This window comes from Periophthalmus magnuspinnatus, chromosome 4 (assembly GCF_009829125.3).
Source record: "Periophthalmus magnuspinnatus isolate fPerMag1 chromosome 4, fPerMag1.2.pri, whole genome shotgun sequence".
Lineage (NCBI taxonomy): Eukaryota > Metazoa > Chordata > Actinopteri > Gobiiformes > Gobiidae > Periophthalmus > Periophthalmus magnuspinnatus.
This window is the reverse complement of record NC_047129.1, coordinates 13,630,697-13,652,920: the sequence shown is the minus strand read 5'-3', so window position 1 is coordinate 13,652,920 and position 22,224 is coordinate 13,630,697. Positions and strand designations below refer to the sequence as shown.

At 39.7% G+C, this 22,224-nt stretch overlaps 1 protein-coding gene across 3 annotated transcripts in view; it reads right to left on the bottom strand.

Annotated features, from left to right (window-relative positions):
- Positions 1 to 22,224, bottom strand: part of negr1 (neuronal growth regulator 1) — a 160,408-nt gene that overhangs the window by 22,289 nt on the left and 115,895 nt on the right. Inside the window, exon 7 of one of the 3 annotated variants that reach the window (XM_033965351.2) lies at positions 17,980 to 18,021. The exons of the other annotated variants lie outside the window; for them this stretch is intronic. Coding sequence (XP_033821242.1) covers positions 17,980 to 18,021 — 42 coding nt within the window. The remainder of the gene's footprint in view (positions 1 to 17,979; positions 18,022 to 22,224) is intronic. 3 annotated transcript variants of the gene reach the window in all.

Here is a 22,224-nt window from a genome sequence, read left to right as displayed (position 1 = left end):
AAGGTTGGCCACCTGCTTCTCCATGTTGATGTTACTGCTGGAATGTTTCACAGTATGGCATTAACATTGTTTATCTTGCATTTATTCAATTTGAGGTGTTTTAATGCAGACTTGGCTGTCCATAATCTGATGTGTAATTTATCCATGTGGCATCAAACACTTGTCATACTGGAGAATGTCTGTGTAATCCTTCAGTCATCCAGGTAGATCCACAGCAAAAGGAAAATTAAATTCTGTCAACTGGACAAAAGTTTTAGAGTGAATACGTTTCACCGCTCATCCAAGTGGCTTCTTCAGTTTTGGGGCCTCATTTATAAAGGATTGTGTATACATTTTCCTAAGCAAAAGCATACTGCTAGCAGCCATGGGAGGTGTGCGTCATACAAACATATATAAAACTCTGCATGTGCACTCTGTGTTTGATAAATCCACTTGCAGCTGGAATCTGAGCACGTAAACTTATATGGTGTCACGCCCTCTCCACACCTCCAATTCACCATAAAAGGACCACGCAAAGTGACTCATGAATGAGAGCTGCCTAAACACGACCTGACAATCAGTGGGTTTGACCGAGACACAGGGGACAGAGAGGGAGGAGGAGACGCTCCACACAGTGAAGAGACTCAATTGTGTTATACTTACACGTCATAATATTTAGGCAGTTCATTGTTGCACTTTGACTAGTAGCCTGGCTGTTTTCTAATTGCGTTTCAGACTTGTATGTTGCTAAATTTTTATGTATGCTTATGATATGTGCATAAGGATTGGTCCCGTTCACCCACTTAGCTCTGTGCATGGGGAGGTCTGAATGGTCAAAGAAGCGGGCTGTGAGTGTGTGCGAGAGATTCAGATGCCCTCCCTGACAGAACAAAATGAGCGAGGAGGTGCTTCGCCGCCCAGGCAGAGATAAGTGCAGGTAGAACATAATTTTAGCATGTAGACACATATCAGGTGCTGTTATTCAGCCAATAAAAGTCCACACGGAACATTTAAACTCTGCTTACCTCTTTGAGTGTGCAGGCCTGGGCTGGGACACACACATTATTATGTCCTTTATTTAGACAGGGAGGACCCTTGAGAGCAAGCTCTTGTTTGCAAGAACTGCCAGTTAAAAAAAAAAAAAATGCAGGGAAGATTTTGACTTCGGGTCAGGTTTGCACAGTAGGCTCGGACTCGGGCCACTCTGGCGTGCGATGCTTAAAGACAAATGTAAAGTGTTGGAGCTGTATTTAGTCTCATTAAACCAAAGCCTCGCTTCTGTGCTCCGTTTGAGAGAAGAGTTTTCTCTTACGTCCAGTGTTGGGTCACAGCCACAGACTGTGGCCAATAGAAGTCCACAGTGTGGACTGCGCCTGTGCACGAGAGTGCACAGCTTTAAATGCATAAGACTGATGAGAATAATGAGTGGAATAAACACCCTTTCTCCATGTTTTGTCCATCTGCTTAAAAGCGCAAATTTGAATACGATAAAACCTACTTTTTGATGATTTCCTGATCAAACATTTCCTCAAAGTCTCTTCACTTCGGCTCCTCTCCATGGTGTCGTCTTTTCCCCGTGTCTCCAGACTTTGCGAAGGGTGCATGCCAGGGTCCTATCTGGCACAGAGATAAGCATAGTGTACTCCTAATAGGAGTTTTATAAATCCCACGTGTGGTGCAGAGGGTGCTCTATGCAATGTGTAGTGCATAGTCAGCAAGACTGATAAATGAGGCCCCTGGTCACATTGCTGGTGGACACTGTCTTAAATCTACCTGAAGGAGGAGCTAACTACACTGAGAGTAACGCACCTATTTGTTTACAGTTTCTGTTCGTTAAGTAAGTCAATTGAAATTACATAAATTCAATTTTGACCAGTTGATGCTTTTGCTTTAAATTACACTGTATCAATCAATACTTTTCAGTAGTGCAAATCTGCATGTATCTACTTTATTTGGCATTATTTATAATACCAATTATAATTAATGCTTCACCATCATCTAATCTAAAAAATATTGATCTATGAATCTCTCTCTCTCTCTCTCTCTCTCTCTCTCTCTCTCTCTCTCTCTCTATATATATATATATATATATATATATACACACACACACACACACCAGTCTACACCCAGACGACCAATAGACCCACCTGAACTCTCAATAGATTGGACAGTAAGTGCAGTGTTTATTAAGGCCTGGAATCATTTATGTTGTGGCCTTTGGAGCGATCGGTCAGATATCTGTGCTTTAAAAGCTGAGTCCAGGAGACATCACTGTATTAACATCCTAACCTCTGAGATGGGCGTGAAGAAGAGGCTCCTAGCAACCACCCTCAGACCTTAACAACGCATTTACCACATTTCAAAGGCCAGTGGCAACATCTCCAATGCAGTCTTCCCATTATGTTTAAAAGTGTGCACCAAATTACACTCATTTAAAAGATACCGATGAGTGCCCTTAGCTGAAATAAAAGAAAGAGGGACAGGGAGAACCTTTAGCACTGTAGCGCAGTATGAAGCCACTAGAATCTACAAATTGGGCAAAAAAAGCATATTTTCTGATTTATGATGGCTTATATTGAATGTGCGTGGCTTTCTTCCATCATCCCCCTTAATGCACAAACCATTGAGTGTGTCCAGAAAGAAAACATACCCTAGTGTCTCAATTATAGATCAAGACTGACTTTCACAGCAGCCTTCATCGGCCATAGCAGGAACAGGATATCAATTTTGTAGCCCAGCTGGACCCCATAAACACACATGGGGAGTAAGCGCAAAATGCATCTTTACCATTCTTGGTTATATTAATATCTTTGACTGTTGGAACCAAAATGCCAATTAAAGCTGAAGAAAACATCCCTATGGAAAAGCCACAATTTGCCAACCTCCACAGTTGAATCTGAGATGGAATAGCATCCACGCTGCACCACACACTGTGCTTTGATCTGCAAGAAAAAAGTCAAATTTGGTGATCTGCAAAGTTAGAAAAAGTTATCCTTAAGAACATAAAGCAGTGCCGCAAACTGATCCAACATAGATACGAGGAAGAAGCGGTGAAGCAATTTGAAAAGTGTAGTGGAGTAGACAGGTGGCTCTTTTAAATACGCTTCACATGTATTAGGTTTGACAATACAAAGGAATATAAGATGAATGCAGATGAAGGTTGTCTTTTGGAGTTGCATATATTGCGTGTCTCCTGGCGTGCGTGGGGTGGCTACGGTTTACATTTAATGGCCAACACTCTTGAGGAAGGAACTGAGTGGGAGAGATGATCAGAGCTGGAGAGGAGAGCAGCAACAGAAGAGACGTACGCAGAAAGTGTGACTAGAATTAATGACGTGGAACCAAACAGTCAATTCTTTCAGGTAAATTACACGAGAAAAGTGTAGAGTTTGACGACGAGCTAGATATTTGAATTACAACTCATTTGGTGTATTTCAATTTGTCATAAAAATTAAAGGTGTATTATGTAACAGTATTGTATTAAACCTATCTATCTCCATGGATACGACCAGGCGATGGCACTTCTCGGTTAAGATTCAGGGAATACGCAACGCCATACGGTGGAATATTCCAGGCAAAGTGTTAACATCTCAACATCAATAACGTGGAGGCAGGCATGTGGCAAACCCGAGCAGAAAAGTTACACCGTGCAGCATTAAGTAAGCGACAATGCACTTGTTTTCAGCTCATTACGGATACTTTAAATGTTCCAAGGTAGGCACAGAAAGTGAAAAATTATGGGTACGTCAGAAATTCAGCTCATTTTATGTAAATTCTTTATGTAATCATTTTGAATTCACATACTTATGCCGTCGTTATGCCATTGCTTCAAGACTTCAAGTGGGATAACATTCAAAGCCTAGACTACAATTGGCAGAGTGGTCACATTTCCAAAATAATCTTCTTTCAAATCTGTCTCTTTTGAAAATTTGTACTGCATGTTTCTGGTTGATTGAGAATAGTTCGTTTTTTTTCTGAGTGAGCTTTACTTTGGCAAGAATTTGAGGCTGAAAAGTAAATTGTACTGTGTCAGTATTTATTTTAAAGCTCTAATTCCAACAATTGTGAATTAGTATTTGGATAATTTGAAGTTTGAAAAGCCCCATGGTATAATAACGACTGACAACACGCTATTTAAGTAGAATGCAATATTATTATTACAGCTGGGCTATTACTTACTGAGACGACAACAACAACAACAACAACCCTGAACTACAAATAAATCCAAAAATAAAAACTGTCTCAAAGATAACGTTAATCCAAATGTAAACTAACTAGGGATTTCTGAAATATGAGTCGCAGCGATAGCCTTCAACAATCATTTCACATCAGTGCGTGTTTTTACTGATTATGAGGGCTAATTATTTCACTCAAATTCAATTAAATGAAGGTGGCGTTCACATATTCATGAGTAAATAAACCATTTCCCAAACATGAATTCACTGTCACTGGGGCTTTTAAGTCTATCCCTTTATTGAAGCTCAAGTATTCCCCAATTAATTTCTTAAAACAAATAGACACATCTGCATTTCATTTCCATGGCAACCTCCCTATATTCTACCGATCACTGTTAACACGTGTTTTTTTAAATGGAAACTAAATAAAGCAAGTCGAAATGAAAAGGACACAAACCCATAATGACTAATATCAAAGCAACAACTCGAAGCCAATCAGCCACAGAGCGCACAATAACACAAGGCTTTGATTAGCACAAATTAATGAAAGAATAAACACATCCCACAGTAATAGTTCTAATGTGTCTTCCATTACAGCAAAGTAATGGTTTTCATTTTAGTGCACATGAATGCCTTGTGCATCAAATTGAAAGTGTATTAATACTGAACTTATAATTCAACTTAATAAAGGCTATTCGAAAAAAATATGACAGTAATTTGAATCAATATAGCTGTTAGGTCGCTTCGGTGACAGGCGTATTTGTATTAGCATTTGTTTCACAAGTAAGAATACTAAACAGTGTGTCGTCTAGACGTTGTTTAGTCAGTGAAATGAATGTTGTTATAGTTTGAATGATAGGTTTCCTGATACCCCACTTATATATAGAGATCTCCATATGGTAAATGGTAAATAGTCACATTTTTACATAGCTGTTTTCCACCTTCAAGGCACTCAAAGTGTGTTACATCAAGGAACTACTCACCCGTTCACACACATGCATACACCAGTGTACGCAGACAATCGGGGTGGAGGTGGTGGTTAAATTTCTTGCTCAAGGTCACAATGACAGAATTTATCTGTGAAAGCTGGAATCGCACAACCAACCTGTGGATCAGAGGAAGGGACCGTTCTACCAATGCCGTTTACACATGATTCAAACTGCCAACCATCAGATCAGTGAACAAATGTTCTACCAACTGAGCTACTGTCGCCTCATAAGACCATACCACAGTAATACCATAGAAGAAGGACGGAAATAGCATTGCATGTAAACACAGCACATCTGTCATTCTGCTGTATTTTATGGAAATATTTAACCCTAGCGTGAACCTAACCTAGAATGAATACTGTACATCATGGTTAGTATGTGGGTAATATTATGAATATAGGAAAAAAATACATTGCAAAATACATTTATCCTATTGCCATGATATCACTGTGCAGCAAAGTCAGTATTTTCCCAGCGGGCACCTTACATAGCTTACAACTGTGTCCTCAGTTATCACGACCATCTTGATCACTAGTTCAAGGCAAATGCTGCTTCACGCTAAAATGTTTTGCAATGCTTATCTCACATCTTCTCTCCATTTTAAAGTACTGCTTATAAAGTCAAAACAAGATCCTGCGACACAACCCACTAGCCCAGACCCTCAAACGTTGATATCACATGTTCTGTAACAGCCATATAAAATCCAGGACAGCTATCCCATGATGCCCTGTGCACTAGGAGCACTCTGAGCACTCAGGCTTGCACTGAACAGCTCGACTGTGTATGCATTGTCCTGGGATCACGGGGTCAAGTATGATAGATGACACGCCATCTGCTTATCACGGGCTTCCAGAGATGATTGCTTGAGTTAGCGCGGTGTAAAAAATGAAGGTCAACGTGCCAGCTGAAAAACAAACTACCCGGGATAGGACTCAGGGCGGCGCTGAGGTGGCAAGAGCGAGAGTGGGTACTGTGAGGTTTTGATCTTGCCACCACATAAATGATAAGGGGAGTTAAAAAATACGCAGTGAAAAGAGATTATCTGAGGTGTAGCAGTGAGCATGCTGGGTAATAAGAGGGGCAGACTGTTGACTATTGTCACAGAAAGAACATGTTATGCTTTGTTTGTCACTACACGTTCAAGTTTACTCGGTGTCGGAGAGCTAAGCAAGGCGTAGCGGCATATACACATGTGTCTATGGAACCCTTATATAGCAATTAGCTGGTGAGTCACAAACAGGAGCCGTCACTCACGCTGTTGACAGTAATGTAATTGCCACTTCAAACGGCTCCAACTACGTACTTACAGAGACGACACTGCGCAATGTACATTTCCCTCTTTCGGCATGTTTCATTTCTAAATTTTATCGTGACGCAGTGGTTTAATTGCTCTCGGGCGTATACAGCTAACAATGCTACCTTGAAAACTACGTTGGGACATTTTTCTTTGCGCAGAGGCACCAAGGACACCTCCATTTACATCCTTGCTGAGATTTTGTTTAGCATAACTATGAACCGACTCATAGGTTATAATAAACCCTGCAATGGAAGCATGAATAGTCAGTTCAATCATAATAGTGTTCATGTCTCTAGGTCTTGATGGTAAACGGTAAATCGTTCCGTTTTTCTATAGCGCTTTTCCACTTTCAAGACACTCAAAGCTCTTTACATCAAGGAACCACTCAGTCATTCCCACGCACATTCTTACACCAGTGTACGCGGACACTAGTTAGACAGGATATCTTGGTGTTTTATTGTTTTATTGTTCTTTGCCTATGTGTCGTATTTTATGTAAATTTGTTTTTGCTTATTGTTGTTTATGTAACTCTATGGGCAGCTTAGGTTGTATTTTAAATGTGATGTATAAATAAAATTGAATTGAAATGACCCACACGTCTTAACATAAACAGGTGATATTTATTATTATTGTTGAGAGGGGGATTTGAACCTGCAATCTTTGAATCAGTGGACAAACGCTCTACCAACTGAGCCTCTGTCGCCCTCCAGAACAACCTTAAATCGACTTCTGCTGCATTAGATATCTCTCTTTACAACTCTTGGGCTACTTATTTCCACAACACACAATATTTTCTAAGGAGATAACAGGTGTAAAAAATTCAAACAATTCAACAAACAACAAATTTCCATTAGGGATAGTGATTCTCATAGGTTTATAGTTAAAAAAAAAGGGTTGTGGGTGAGTTTGTAATAAAATTAGGAGAAAATAATCAAAATTGTCCCTACATATCCACCCAAAAATACCGATTCTAAACCATCTCAACTATCAAAATGACAAAGAATTCTCTAACTTTAAATGAAAATGTCCCATTCAAAGCTGTAGCGCACAGAGAATTCCTTATTGTTCCTACATACAAAACAGACAAGTTGAAGTTGATGAAGAGTGGTTTTATAATGGCATGTCTACTGTTACTAAGGGAATATTAAAATCACACAATTAAGAGGCTGCACAACGGGACCAGGCTTCCACGGCCACTTAGGAACGCAAGAACACAGCTGCTGTTATTGATGTGAGAGCCACTAGATAAATCTACAAGACCAATGTGTTTTTCAGTTGTATATTCATCTTTAAGTGACTCTGCTTACATTTTACTATTCCTTATAGTATTAAATGCCCATTGGGGTGAATACTTTAAAATTCACTGGCAGTTTTTTTTTTTTTTTCTGGCACTGCCTTTAGAGTTGCTATGTTGAGATCTCCCACCAGATGAAACTGACCCATATCATAGAACATACATTAGTGATAACATGGACTTCTTTGATATTACAAGCAATTTACACCAAAGCATGCACAAGTGTAGCATCAACCATAAACGCACTGGGAATTAGGATGATGAGAAGTAAATAGAGTGCTATGCCCTTATGTCAACGCTGACATTACTTATTAAACTACTATGTAACTTTTCTGGGGGAGGGTCTCCATGGAGATTGCTTTAGAGAGAATGTTCCACAGTATGGGAGTGAACTTGCTATCTCCGCGGAGACAAGTAGGGTTGCGACTAGATCAAATCATGGGTCAGATCTACAGAAAGGTTAACCCAGTTTTTCACAATAACCTGCCACAGTTACATAGTGCAACATTAAGTGCAAATAAATACAAAATGGAACTTTAAACAAATCCTATTCACCTTATTCTGGAAGTCGTCATCGTCATTCGAGTTGTATTATTTTGTATGCTAGCTGCTGATCTTGACTAAGTTCTAAAGGGACCACAGAGCCATTTTAAAGCCTCCCAGAGAATCAGTGCATCATATTTTAGCAGAAAAACTTTTCTTAAATTGGGATTCCCGCTTAACTGGAAGTGCCACGACAAAGAAAGTTCTGTTTAGTGGCATTTAGGGACACAAGTGGGCTGAGTGAAATAAGATCAATGAGATCAGTGTCTTCCATGACTTCAGACTGACTTCAAACTATTTTCAAATTAATACAATACAATAAAGACAAAAAAGAGCATTATACAGTTTATTGAAGTCTGGATAAATGAGTGTGCAGTATTACCTTGTAAGTTTACAAAGGCTTTCTTAAGCTTGCTTAAATGGAACATGTAGGCTCTCAATACCTACCCTTTCTGTTTACACACTGATAGCAAATTAATTAAGAACTGCTTTGCTATTAAGAACGCGGTGTACTGCCGCAGCAACAATGAAAATAACCTTGCAAAGAAAACAACACTCTAAGATGACAGGTATCAACTCAAACCTGCAATGTCCTCAAGACCTGAAAGTAACAAAGCTGTGGAAGCAGTAATTTGAGTAATACAGTAGCAGCTCCTCGTGGTAATGAGCAAGTGACTAAGGAAGAATACTTAATGAGCAGATCATTGCTTTGATGTTGTGTCTTGGACCTTGAATAAAGAAAGATGTATGACCCGCAGTCAGCACGAATCAATCAGGAGAAAAGATCTTAATTAAGCTGCAGGGACTATCACCAAAAACATCCAGAAAAACCTGATCTGACTGATTTGCTGCTCGTGTAAACCTCAGTGTCCATTCATTATGACTTTTAAGGCTAGTTTATTGGGCGGGTTTCAAAGGGCCATTTATTCTCTTCTAGTTGTAAATGGGAATACGTTTGATGAATAAAATGTGAAATGATTATTTAAAGGCAATTAAAAAAAAAACAAAAAAAAAAAAACATGTGTAATTGGGTCTGCGGATGACTAGTTCACATCACTTTCCAATCATGTTTTCATGGGATTTTTGTGTAATCACAAAAAAAAAAGAAGAAAATGAATAAATAGGCCCTCTTAAAGATAACGCAGTGGACAGCAAGTTGCACTAACAACATGTTAAACACTTGTCTGTGTTTAGAAAGAGGATTGTACCTATAGTGTCTTTTCCACTGGCACGATTCGCTTGGGGCCGCCTCGGAGCGGGTCTGTTTGGTGCGACTCCCTGCAGCCGAGTTGTGTTTTCACGCTTGGGGCACGGCTCCGAGTCCAGAGGCAGAGCACTGCTATGTGAGACACTGACATCACCCAAAGATTATAAATGTTTTCTTAATTAATAAAATCATATTTGAATTATAGTCTTAATCATGAGGCCAATTCCCTCAATTAACAAAAAGACATTTAGTCTGTGGCGCTGTGAGACGTGGCTAACACTAGCGTAAACATTACACTACTTCTGATTTATTGTTAGCTTGTTCTACATTTCCTTCACTTATCTGTGTCTCTACGCCATGTTTAAATCTTCCTTTATGTAATACAGTGGGTTTGGCTCATGTTAGATGCATTATGCACTGGAAATATAACAGTTTTTGATCTTTATAGGTGTGTCTGTGCATCGTTAAACAGGAAACAAATGTTGCATTTGTGCTTTGTTTTGCGACACAGATCGGCTCAACATATACAGTGGTGAAAGACTATTATTTTCTGCTTACATTTGTTATTTCCAGTCTTGAGTGTTTGAGTTTTTATTCTTCCAATCATCTTTCTTGTGTAGCCTCGCCTTAGCTAAAGCTGTCTGTACTATGCTGGCCCCCTCTGGAAGCTAGTACCTCCAGGGTCCACTTCAGACCCCTCAAACTGGGCGGTACTGTTCACTTTAGACCACGGGTGAGCAAACTTTTTGACACATGGGCCACAATGGGTTCTAAAATTTGACAGAGGGGCCAGGCCATTATGTACGTGTGTGTGTGCGCATATATATATATATATATATATATATATATATATATACCGAGCTCACAAATCAGGTCCAAATGAGTCAGTCGCTGGACTGCAGGCTCAAGAATCAGGAGAGGATTGACCAAGAGAAAGACTTGGAGATCCAAAATCTCACTGATGCCCTCCAAAAGAGGGACGAAGAACTGCAACATGAGACTGAGGCCCATTGGCAGAGAAGAATCCTCCATCTCAAGTCATTGCAGGAGATGATGGGGGTGAAAAAGGAGCTTCACAAGCTCAAAAAGGTCACAGCAAACACAAACAGACTTGGAGTTTCAAAAAGTCACTGCTTTGCTCCAAGAGAAAGAGAAGGTTTCCCACATCAGTGCCCACAAACAGCTGAGAAACCTGTACATCTACGCAGGAAAGGAGAACATGCAGCTTAAACAGGAGCTTTGCAACACCAAAAACATGACAGCATAAATGGAGCTGGAGTTGTATAAGATCAAGAACAAGCTCCAGAAGAAAGAGAAAGAGCTGGACAGCGTCACCAGTGTACATAATAATATCAGACAGCATTTTCACAGTGCACTGAGGGACAAAGTGCAGCTCACACAAGAACTGGCCTTTGCCAAAAGAAACATGGAAGCAATGACCAGTGCACTTAAAGAACAGGACACTGCAATCGCTGCCCTGAAATGACAAGACTGGTCTGATCCAGAGGCCTCCATCCGGAAAGAAACAGTCCAGAGCACGAGCGGCGAAACCAGGGCCGACGAGCAGAGGGACGACAAAACACCACCAATGATGGACATCAACACAAAAGCATCAACAATGGTTAAGATGCTACAAACAGATAAAGACGAGCTATCCAGAAAGGTGCAATCTTCAAAGCTGCAGTCGTCCGAGAAATAGGTGTGCTTCCCTAAAATGGAGAATACGAAACTCAAATCTGCTCTTGAACCCTGCATTAAAACAAAATAAAACTCAGTAAAATTATTTCAAATATTTATTATTCGTGTTTTATTGTTTTCCAGTCCAAACCTGACTTACATGCAGCTGTACAACTGGTCACTATTATGAAGGATATTGGTGAAACCTGAAGTAAAAGTAAAAATACAAAAAATATACATGTAAAAGTAAAAGTATTAAAGTACCTGTTTAAAAGTGTATTTAAGAGTAAAAAGTAAAAGGGTTTAGCTGTTTTAAGATTTTGAGATCTTATAAAGCAGAGGTGCCCAAACTCACTGAGGGCCATATCTTGAAAAATATTTGACACGGAGTGTGACACAGTGGATAATTCAGCTGGTGCATTTAACACAGTTTTGACTTCATACTTTAAATCAGGCTTGAAATATTAATATTAGGTCTGTATGACAATGTAATATGATGTTATTTAGGTTAATTTGGTAGGATTACTCAAATTGGTCACAAAAAGTACTGATTATGATCAATTGGGCCAGATCGACTGAAGGCCTGAGGGCCAATAAAAATTGGTCCGAGGGCCACATTTGGCCCCCGGACCATAGTTTGACCACCCTTGCTTTAGACAGTGGAGACACACACGCCTAAAGTTGCCATGGTTCTTTGTTCCATAGCCATATTTCCTCATATTTAAATATATATCTTTAAAAGTAAATTCATAATCTGAAATCTGAAAACCAGGCCCTAACCTTAACCACCGCCCTACAACCCAACAAACCTGGGAACATAGAGGGCCTTTTTTGACAAAAACACATATTTTGCTTTCCATCAGCTTGCAAAGAACACTCAAAAACCAGACCCATACAAGACTGAAGAGTATCGAGAATAGAAAATAATACAATTCAACCACATCACCATAGGGACAGCACGAGCACTAAGCATTTAGGTTGTGGTCAAGTGGTCCCTGTCAAAAGATTTGGACAAAAACAGATGTAGCAAATAAAGTGACCAGTTCATGATGCATTTTGCACTGAACTGAAAATACATAATTTAATTCACATTTTGTAAAGTATTCTAAATATTCTTTCAACACCCCCCCTAAAACTGCAATATGTGGGGCACCTAAACTTAGCTTGTGTTTATGTGTTTGTCTGGGAGTTTACACAGCACTGGGGAATCTAGTTCTGGAAAATTCATGTATAGTTTCTTGATCTAGCAACGTTCTACAGTGCATCTCTCACAAAGGGAGGGAAATATGCAGCGCAGGAGCTCTGTACAGTGTTAAAGGCATTGTTTTTCTACTGTCAAGTGATTTGCAGAAATAAACAGGAGTGAAAGCCAGTGGGAGCAGCTGCTATTATCACAGATCTACAATTCATTGGAATGACAGGGTGGCACCTCGCCAGCTGCTTGGGAGTATTGGGGCAGCGTGTAAAGCACTAAGCTAACACATACTAATCCATACGTTAGAGATGAAACAGCTTACGACCCTTTACTGTAAACAAAGGGACGTTATCATTTCTGAAGCAGGCAGCAGGGTTTTCCACATGGTTTCTATTTCGGTCCCTGTCTGTATTTAGGTGCGAACATCTGACTCAAATTAGTGATCAGATGCCGCTGAGTATTAAACAACAATGCAACAACAGCTTGACAATGAACAGCAGCGCAAATGTATTTCTTCTCTAAAACCTTGAGAAAGTATTGATGTAAGTCAGATCATTGCCATGTACTTCCAACACAATAAGACCCACACAGCTGGAACTTATATTCTTTTGTAATGGTTTTAGCTGTTCAAACTGTTTATTATAGTTAGTGGAGAGTTTTGTTTTACCGTTTTGTCAGAAGTGCCGTGTGATGCTCCTCATAAACCACAGATAAAGAGGACATCACTTTAAAAGCGCCTGTACCCCTCTATGTGAGCGAAAATGGTCTTGCCCCGGTGCAGATGTAATAAGCAGCTCTCAAGGTCAAAATAAGTTTGTTGTGTACTGGTGGCATCTAATTATTAAGTGTTTATTGTTAGAATCCTAGTTGTCGGCAAACGCATACAGTTAAAGCGGGACAGTGCAGCTATGGTCCGGTGGTGTGGTGGAGTGAATAGGCCGGTCTAAACAGGTGCGTTTTCAGTTTGTATTTGAAGTGTGAGGGTGGGTTGGTGTTGCAGAGGTCAAGAGGGAGGCTGTTCCAGAGCTGAGGAGCAGAGCGGCTGAAGGCTTGGCTCCCCATGGTGACGAGGCGGCCAAAAAGAACCGAGACAAAATGAACTAGTTCTGTTTTTCACATTTTAAGATAGTAAAAATCAAGCACAGTGCCTTAAAAACACACCTGGGATTTTTAGCTTGTCAAACATACGCTCATTAACAGTTAGAAATGAGTTTACGTTTGGATTTCTCAACATACTGACTGCCTCCCCTATAAGCAGACACTTTAACACAGCTCCTTAGCCTTGCAGAAGGGGAGGGCTTTGTTTCCGATCCAAAGGTCAATAGTACTCGTCTGGCTGTGGACCGGGGGGTGTAGCTGAGCGCTCTGGCTGTCACAAGTACTGTGCATCGTCTGGTGGTGGCAGTAGGAGACAGTGCACGCCTGGAGCGCTCCATCTTGCTCTTTGGTACTATCAGCTGGTGGCAGAATGCACTTCCCATCTGCCATACTTCATCATGTTTTAAAGTGGGAGGGGTTGTTCGTCACGTCCGTCATCCTCGTCTCCTCCGCAGCTTTCCAGCACAAACACAGCCTTGTAGTTTACTCAAAAGCTGTCCAATGCCCCTTTGATGACTGCAGCCAAGTGTTACTGCTCGGGCCAGCACGGACAAACACTGAGGTTTATGTGCACAAGAGCAGTTCAAGAGAAAGTTTTAAATGTTGACCTCCAAAGTCTTAAGTTCACAGCATACAAATAAAGGCTGTATAAACAGTCTTAAAGTCTTGACAGTTACTGACAAGAGCCTGTAAAAGTGCAAAAGTATTCTATGGTGCTCTGTTGAAGATCAAGATTTGTCTAATACTAACTGCATATGAATTAAATGTAGTAAATTGTGTTTAGTACATGATTTTTACTGTCTTGAAATGTGAAAAGCAGAAATCGTTCACTTTAAACGGTTTGCAAATGTCCAAAGTTAGAGCTTATAAGCCCTTTTCACAACTCTCAGAGACAACTTACATTAACTAGCATGCTATCAGTGCACTTCCTGCTTCTCAGATAATAAATCGCTTTTTTAGATTAGATGCAGACAGTACACAGCAGCCTCGTTTTGACCTTAAGAGATGCTTTTACAATATACCTGAACTGGGACAAGACAAATTTTGCTCAACTACATAAAAAGAAACTGGGTACAGCCACTTTAGTTCACCAGAAGAAACCTGTGTGCCAGATGCCCTCCCTGCCTGAAGCGTGTCTATTTATCTAGGAACAAGAGAGCTACAGTTAAGCTACTTTTATATAATAATGTTAACAGATGTCTTTTGCATTTTTGATGTAATCATGTGCACTTCTGTGTTGAGTTATGTGAAGCGTGCACATAGATGGAGCGACACACTGCTTGTTCTGTTTGTATTCCCTAGATTTTTTACACTGTCTGTAATTGGTTTCTTATTGTTATTTTATTATTTACATCAACGGGGGAAATAAAAACAGATAATAACCTGTGAAATTAATTATCAAACTTAATTAAACACAAGCAAATACACTCATCCATTTGTAAAGATCTAACTAAGCCACTTATTAAAGACGGCATCAAAAAAGAACTTCAGACATTATAAAACAAGAGAGGGCTGCTGAGCGAGTTTATCTTTCCAATTGAAACCACTGGCGTTCCTTTGGACCATGAAATTATCATTTGTTCTGCGAGCGTACATCAAATGAGAGTTCAGGGCCACGTCAGGACTGTTCGTTGCCGCCAAGCCATTTTAGCTACTTATCCGGCACAATCTCCATGCATAATTATATTTAGCTCAGATAGACAGGTACTGAATGCACACGCTAATCTGACACGCTTTATTTTACAAAAGTGCTGAATATATCTCTAATACTGTGCATGAGATTTAAAGGGCGTATATTACACCTTTTCCTGATCTATGTTATAATGTTGTTTACTCATCACAATCAGACCTGGAGTTTGTTTTGTTTCATTCACATGTTTAACACACAAACCCTGCATATTTCTTGGACCTGGATAGTTCTTCTCTCAAACAGAAAACACTCTGTTCCACCTTGTGATGTCATGTGGTAATACAGGAAGTGCTCCATTGTGTTTTAAAATGACGTAATCCTTCGCTAGAATAATTTGGATGATTTCAGCCTTGGAATTGCCAATATCTTCTGAACAAAAGGTAAAAAGGAGCTGTTAACTTAAAAGTATCGCTTAATGACATCACAAGGTGGAACAGAGTATTTTGAACTTTGGAGATATAGACAGACTAATAATAAAGAGTTACTCAAACATGGGTGAATGAAACAAAACACAGCTCCAGGTATGTTTCGGAGGAGGTATCAGCGCTCTAATATGACTTAAAGCTTACAAGAGTCACTTTTGCATAGTATTGGACCTTTAAGCATAATGTAACCAGTCCAACAGTCTGAGGTTTGTAAGGATATAAAGAGTTGTGCAGTGAATCAAATTTAAAACAAATTGTGTGACTGGTTGATTGCACTTACTGACTTGGGATTTTTATTCTTGTGGCAGTAAAAGCATGTTTCTTGGAGCAGACCTTGGATAAATAAATAGTATCTTTTGTGTGTTATTTAAAGTTCAAATTTGTAATTAGAATGAAAACACCACTAGATGATATGTGTAGGGGAGCCAGGTTTCACATCTACCATCTACTGGGGAAAAAAAAAAAAAAAAGTCAAATGAACTTGGTAAAGAGTGTCCATGAACCATAAATCCATATTTCATTGTTTTTTAATTAGAAAAAAAGTTATCTGTCAACATGAGAAGAAAGAAAAATGTATGTTTTGACATAAGACAAGGGTTCATCACTGTTGTGTGTTAGGTTCCAAGGATTCTGCTTCCTCTATGACACTTTTAAAACTGAAAATAAATTGTGTGTTTATCAAAACACTTAGCTAACAGCACAGTTTTATGGTAGTGCTTATTTACATGCTAGTCTGAACCACCTTGGGAGTTCTCAGTGCATTTGCGAGGCTGTGCGTGTGTGAAGCACATTAAGCGAAAATAATGTAACCGGCATAGGAGATTACATTCTGTGACTTGCTTAAAACCATTAGAGAAGGAGAAAAGACGACCAGGCAGAGGGGATTAGGCTGGGCTGGAATGTGGAAGCGGCTGAACACAGCTGGGGGAGGGGGTGCGGAGGGGACAAGGGCGACATTGACAGCATGGTACCAGAAATATAGCGACTACAGCAGCCGACCGCGTTTAGATGGCAAAGCGCCAGATGATTGTTCAAGAAACACAGAGGACAGAGAGAGGATATTTAAAGATACAGAAGAGGAGAGAAGGGCCAGTAGAGATTACATCAGTAAACACTGGACCACGGGCTTATACCACCAACAACATCCTAAATGTGGGCTGCCGAGGAGCGGGAGAAGTGGCGGCGTCAGAAGAAGAAGAAGAAGCCATCAGCATGAAAAAGCCCAGAGATACATGGAGCAGCCATTTTGATGACGCCATAGAAGTAGCTCCACATGGGGGCGACGGAGAAGAGAGCTTAAAGCAACACTATGTAGTTATGGAAGTCAAATTAATAACTCTGGAACTGATTTAGAAATTAACATGAAAAAAATATTCTACTCCCAACCACTTCTCATTATCATTTCTTGTCACTCTGTAACTTCGCTGAGCGCCTGTGTCACGCTATGAGATGCTACGAGCTAAAATGTGAACATACTATGAATGATAATCAAAACTCCATTATTTTTACTATTTCTGTATCTAAACACTAAAAGAATATGTAACCGGCATAGAAGATTACACTCTGAGACTTGGTTTCACACATTAGAGATGTAATTATTTTGTAGATGTTGTTACTATGGAGTTATGGAAGTCAAATTATTAACTATGGAATTGATTTTGAACTAACTTATTTATATATATATATATATATATGTAAAAAAAAACAAAAAACAATCATTCTATCGTCTTTTATCTTTTTTTTATTTTTACATTTACATTTTTTTTATTAATTAATTATTTTTTTTATCTATTGTCTTTTTTATATATTTTTTATTTTATTTATACATATATTTTTATTTTTACACACTTACATTTTTTATTATTTTTATTTATTTATTTATTTTTTATCCATTGTCTTTTATCTCTATTTCGTTTTGTAGAGTGTCGAAGTCATCCTACATGCTGCTAAAAGCTAACAAAAAACCCCCCTTAAAATTAACGCCAATCAAAACTGCATTATTGTTACATCATACATTCCTGAATACTAAAACATATAGTAACATACACTTTCTATGCTGTTCGTACGAGTTTCAAAATTCTGCAGTGTTACGACCCAAAGCAGCAGGGGAGAGAGAGAGTTACATTGTGTTGCTTTAATGTTGGGAACGAGGGTGTGGCAATGACAACGGGCTGCAGGTAGTATATGTACGCAGGCTGTACAAGCTAACCAAAAATCAACCAAAAATATAACAAAATCAGAAACATACAATGAAGCTGTACACCCAGCAGGCATTGCAGTCAGCCAATTGTAAAAAAACCGAAAAAAAAACATAAAGTACAAAATAAGGATGGTGATTTGAGATCTGGTTAGTATGAGGTAGCACACCTCAGTGGCTGGTTTCGTGTACAGCGCAGTGACATATACTGACCTGGGCTTGAGACAGCACTAGAAGAGGTGGGTTCAATAATTGCTACAGGGGAGGAAAAGGGGAAAGAGGGGAGGGAAAGAGGACATTCATGTATTATTAACAGAATGGAGACGTAAAATAAAAACTGAAAAAAATGCATGCAAGGACAAAGGGACAGAAGGATGGAAACCGGGCACTAACAACTATAGTCTCAATGGTAAAATGCAACCGCCACATGTTTTTAACAACATGCCTTATCCCCCATGGTGGCTTTGGACTCTTGCATCTGAGACAATAACAAGGAGAATCTGTGTGTGTGAGAATGCTCCGAAGGCCCTGAAGCAGTTTTCTAATAAAGCAGCAACTATAATCACACTTCCAAGCCTAGTATATGCTAAACAACCCGCTCGCCTTAACACTTTGAAGCGGTAGGACCACGCTGCGCACAGTTAGCAGCCATAATTTCATCTGCGTATGCGAGGTGGCTCTTAAATCTCGCGGTTTTAATTTTATTTTCATGTCCTATGGATTATGGAGCAGCCCTACACTTTATGACCTCATTTTCCAGCACAGTGCTTTAGGGAAAAAGGGGAACTTTAGTCTCTGTTTGATCCCTCCAAGGAGCAAGTGCCGGCCCAATCTGATTACCTTCTGAACTCATTTCAGGCTCAACCACTGTAGTATGGGGATGGAGCATTTTTACAGAAAGATGGCAGCACTTACACCAATCAAGCATCACATTATGAGCACTGACAGATGGAGTTATTCCACTGCATGGTCAAGTGCGACATTTCAGTGCAACCAACACAAAGAAATGACTGTTATCTAGCACGTTTTAATATTCCTACACTGGATTCTGGGGGCAAACTGTGACGTCGTGGTTTTCCACTTCATGGGTTTCAGAATGATGAAAAATTAGGACTGTTGTCATAGCAATAAACAAAATAGAACACTATATCTTTTGAACGGAGAAAGATCGTCAAATTGTCATACTTTTAAGCCATTTCCTATGAGCGAGATCACCTCTTCACAGATCTAACCTGTAAATTGGCTTGGTAATGGCGTCTCCACTGAGTTCGATGCCATATTGCCGGGGCATCAAACTCATTTTCACACAGGGCCACATCAACAAAATGGCTGCTCTCAAAGGGCCAGATATGACTTTAAGACAGTATAAATGTAACTAAATATAATGTAAAATACATGCAACTACTTGTTAATTAATCATTTCTATATTTATTACTTATTCAAGTTACAAATGTTGCATATAGATTTGCATAGATATGAAAAAATGTCTGTATAACTGTATATCTCCTGATAAACTGATTAAGACAGTCATATCTTTTAATTTACCTTGTCGTGGGCCACAGAAAATGACGTGGCGGGCCACATTTGGCCCACGGGTCTTGAGTTTGACACATGTACCATATTGTGTCCAAGCAATAATATCAAAATGTTGACATAGCCTCCACCAGAAAAGTTACATACTGAAACTTTAGATGTAGCCTACAATTACTGCATATCATAGAGACTTGCCATCACCTATAAATAAAAAAAACATTGACTAAAAGGAAATTGCTGACAGCTCCTCAAAAATGTGTAACTTGAACTTGTCTTGATGAATTATTTAACACTGAGTAATATAAACATGACGGTTTGACTGATCTGAAGTTTGAGCTAAATAATTTAATAAGACATCTTCTCGTTTGGTAAACAGACACTTAGTCCGCAATAAGCTGTGAGCAGATTTGCGCCGTGACTCACTTGGAAGGTGACTGTACAATATGCGTGTGTTGGAGAGGCTAGAGCTAGTGCAGTGAGCCAGTGCTGAGACTCATGGGGCTTTTCTGCTTTGCTTCAGGCGCAAACCAGCAGGACTTAAACCAGCGGGTAAACTGAACTATTTATACTCAGAAGGTCTATGGTACCTTTCTGAACGAGCGCAAAGCAGATGAGGAGGGGGCACGTTGGAGCCGTGATTACGCCTCACAAAAGAAAAGGGTAGGTTAGTATTCTGAGCTGCAGAATCTAGGCCATGTTGCTAGCCCCTTGTTACAGTTTCCATTCTAATCCATTTACACGCGTTCTCAATATGGACATTTCAATTGAAGGGCAAATGGGAGAGCGGCGCCATCCATCCACAACATGCTAGCTTTATAACAGCGTCGGTGCTAGCGACAGTACACATGCTTTCATTTGATTTCATCATTTGAGTTCAAAGCGAGAATTGTGTGGGTACCTTTGTGTATTGATGAGCAGTGATTAAATTGATCTTTTCATCCTCAAATGTTCCACTTTATGGGCTCCAGGGGGGAAAGGTGTGAAGTTTCTTTCTTATGTACTAATTGATTTAAGCCCGAGCTTCAATGCACAGAGAGTTATTCCAAGAGTCCTTTCAAGAGCTAGAACTTAACTGCTATAACTCCCAATCTCTGCATTAGTGATGGGACTTTCGGCTCCTTTGTGGGATCCGAATCTTTTGGATCTGTTCTCTTCAAAGAGCTGTTCAAAAGACTGGCTCTTTTACTATTTATTTATATGAGAGAAGCCAATGTGAGAACTCATTTTATCAACAAACTAATCACAGAGAGAAACTACCAAGGCTAAAATCTGTTTAAAATGGTTCAAACTGAGAGTGGGAGTGAGTTTACCCTTTGGAATTAAGAAAATCCAAATAAAATGTTGCTCTATAATAATATTAATACCACTACTACAACTACTAATACTAATGATAACAACTAACTAGTATTATAATGCTAAATATGTTTTTTGTGCACAAAGCTTTCTCGTGTTGTCTGCTCTGCTTCTGTGCTGATTCTTGTGTTGGTTAATCTGTATTAAAAATGCATACAAATTAGACAGAAAACGATTTGGTTCTTTTTTAAAAATGGCATAGTTACAACTGTTCACGTTAAAGAACCGTTAAAAAGATCCACTTGTTCACAAACATCACATCGTTACTCTGCATACAAGTTTGACATCATTGCAGCATATTTAATTGTTACTGCGTGTAAAGCAGCACCCCAGTTTACGGGACAGAGGCCACACACTGATGAAATAAAACGCATTTCTTTTAAGAGCTGGTTCATTTCTGCATGTGGTCTCTTCTGTTGTCTGGTTAAAGAAAGGGGCTTATTTAGACGTTATAAAAGGAATTGTAAAAGAGGGAACCACTTCTGACTGCATTGAGAAAAACAGACCGGTTATTTTTGAAGATGACAAGATGAGAGGGAGCTTGAAGAAAATACAGCTGTGAGGGACAGATATAATTGTCCAAAACTAAATTTTGTGAAAGATTTGAGGAGTCACAAAGTCTCTTTTGAGTTCCAAACTAAGATGAGTCTATTGATTAAAGTCTTTGAGATGTAAGACGATATTGATTAAAGTGTAATAAAACCTTTCTTAGGTCTTCTTAATGCAACTTACAGGAAGTAAGTGGCTCGACAGTTTTGTCTGTTAAGAGTTCATATCAGTTATGTACAAACTGGCTCCTGCTGGGACTGTGGGTGTTTCTGTTCCCAATCCTGAGCCAAATCATGACTTATTCATCCTATGTCCTTTTAATGGTGGCCAGACTATGCATCATCATGTGGGCTTGCACTGGCTGGTCATCCAGGGATGAGTCCTGCAGCCGAGCAGCTGGCTGCTCTTACAGGGTGGGTGTGGAGTGGGAGTGGATTCAGCCCATTGCCCGCTGGACCGCTAAACGAACGCTCGCTTCATGACCAAATACTTCCTCATTGCAGTTCGCCTGTGAAATGTTAATGGGCTTTCTGATAGCCTGAATATGGAAATGCAGGCATTTCTATGATAGGTAAATGGCACAACACCATAAGGGCGCTTTTGGGAAAATAAAAGGATACTGAAAGCTCAACCTGCTTCATTCATTTAATAAGAATATTCACCGTCAAAACGCTTTCCATTTGGGCAAAAAGGCCTATTAACTTGAATGTGATTGACTAGTCCTGGGTAACCACCTGGATGGAGACATACACTGTTATTATCACACACCCACATTTCGGAGTTCACCTTTAGCTTCCATCTCGCTGCAGTGCTGTAGTATGACTCAGGTAACAATCACAGCAAGTGACAAACAACATCATCAACAGCCTGAGCAGATGAGGAGACACGTCAAAATGACAACTACACATCCGCTGATTGATACGCACAACAAACCAGCACAATGTTCATTAAGCAACAAGCCCATGATGTGTGTGTGTTTCTGCGTGTGTGTGTGTGTGATTCTGTGTGTGCCTGAGGGGATGC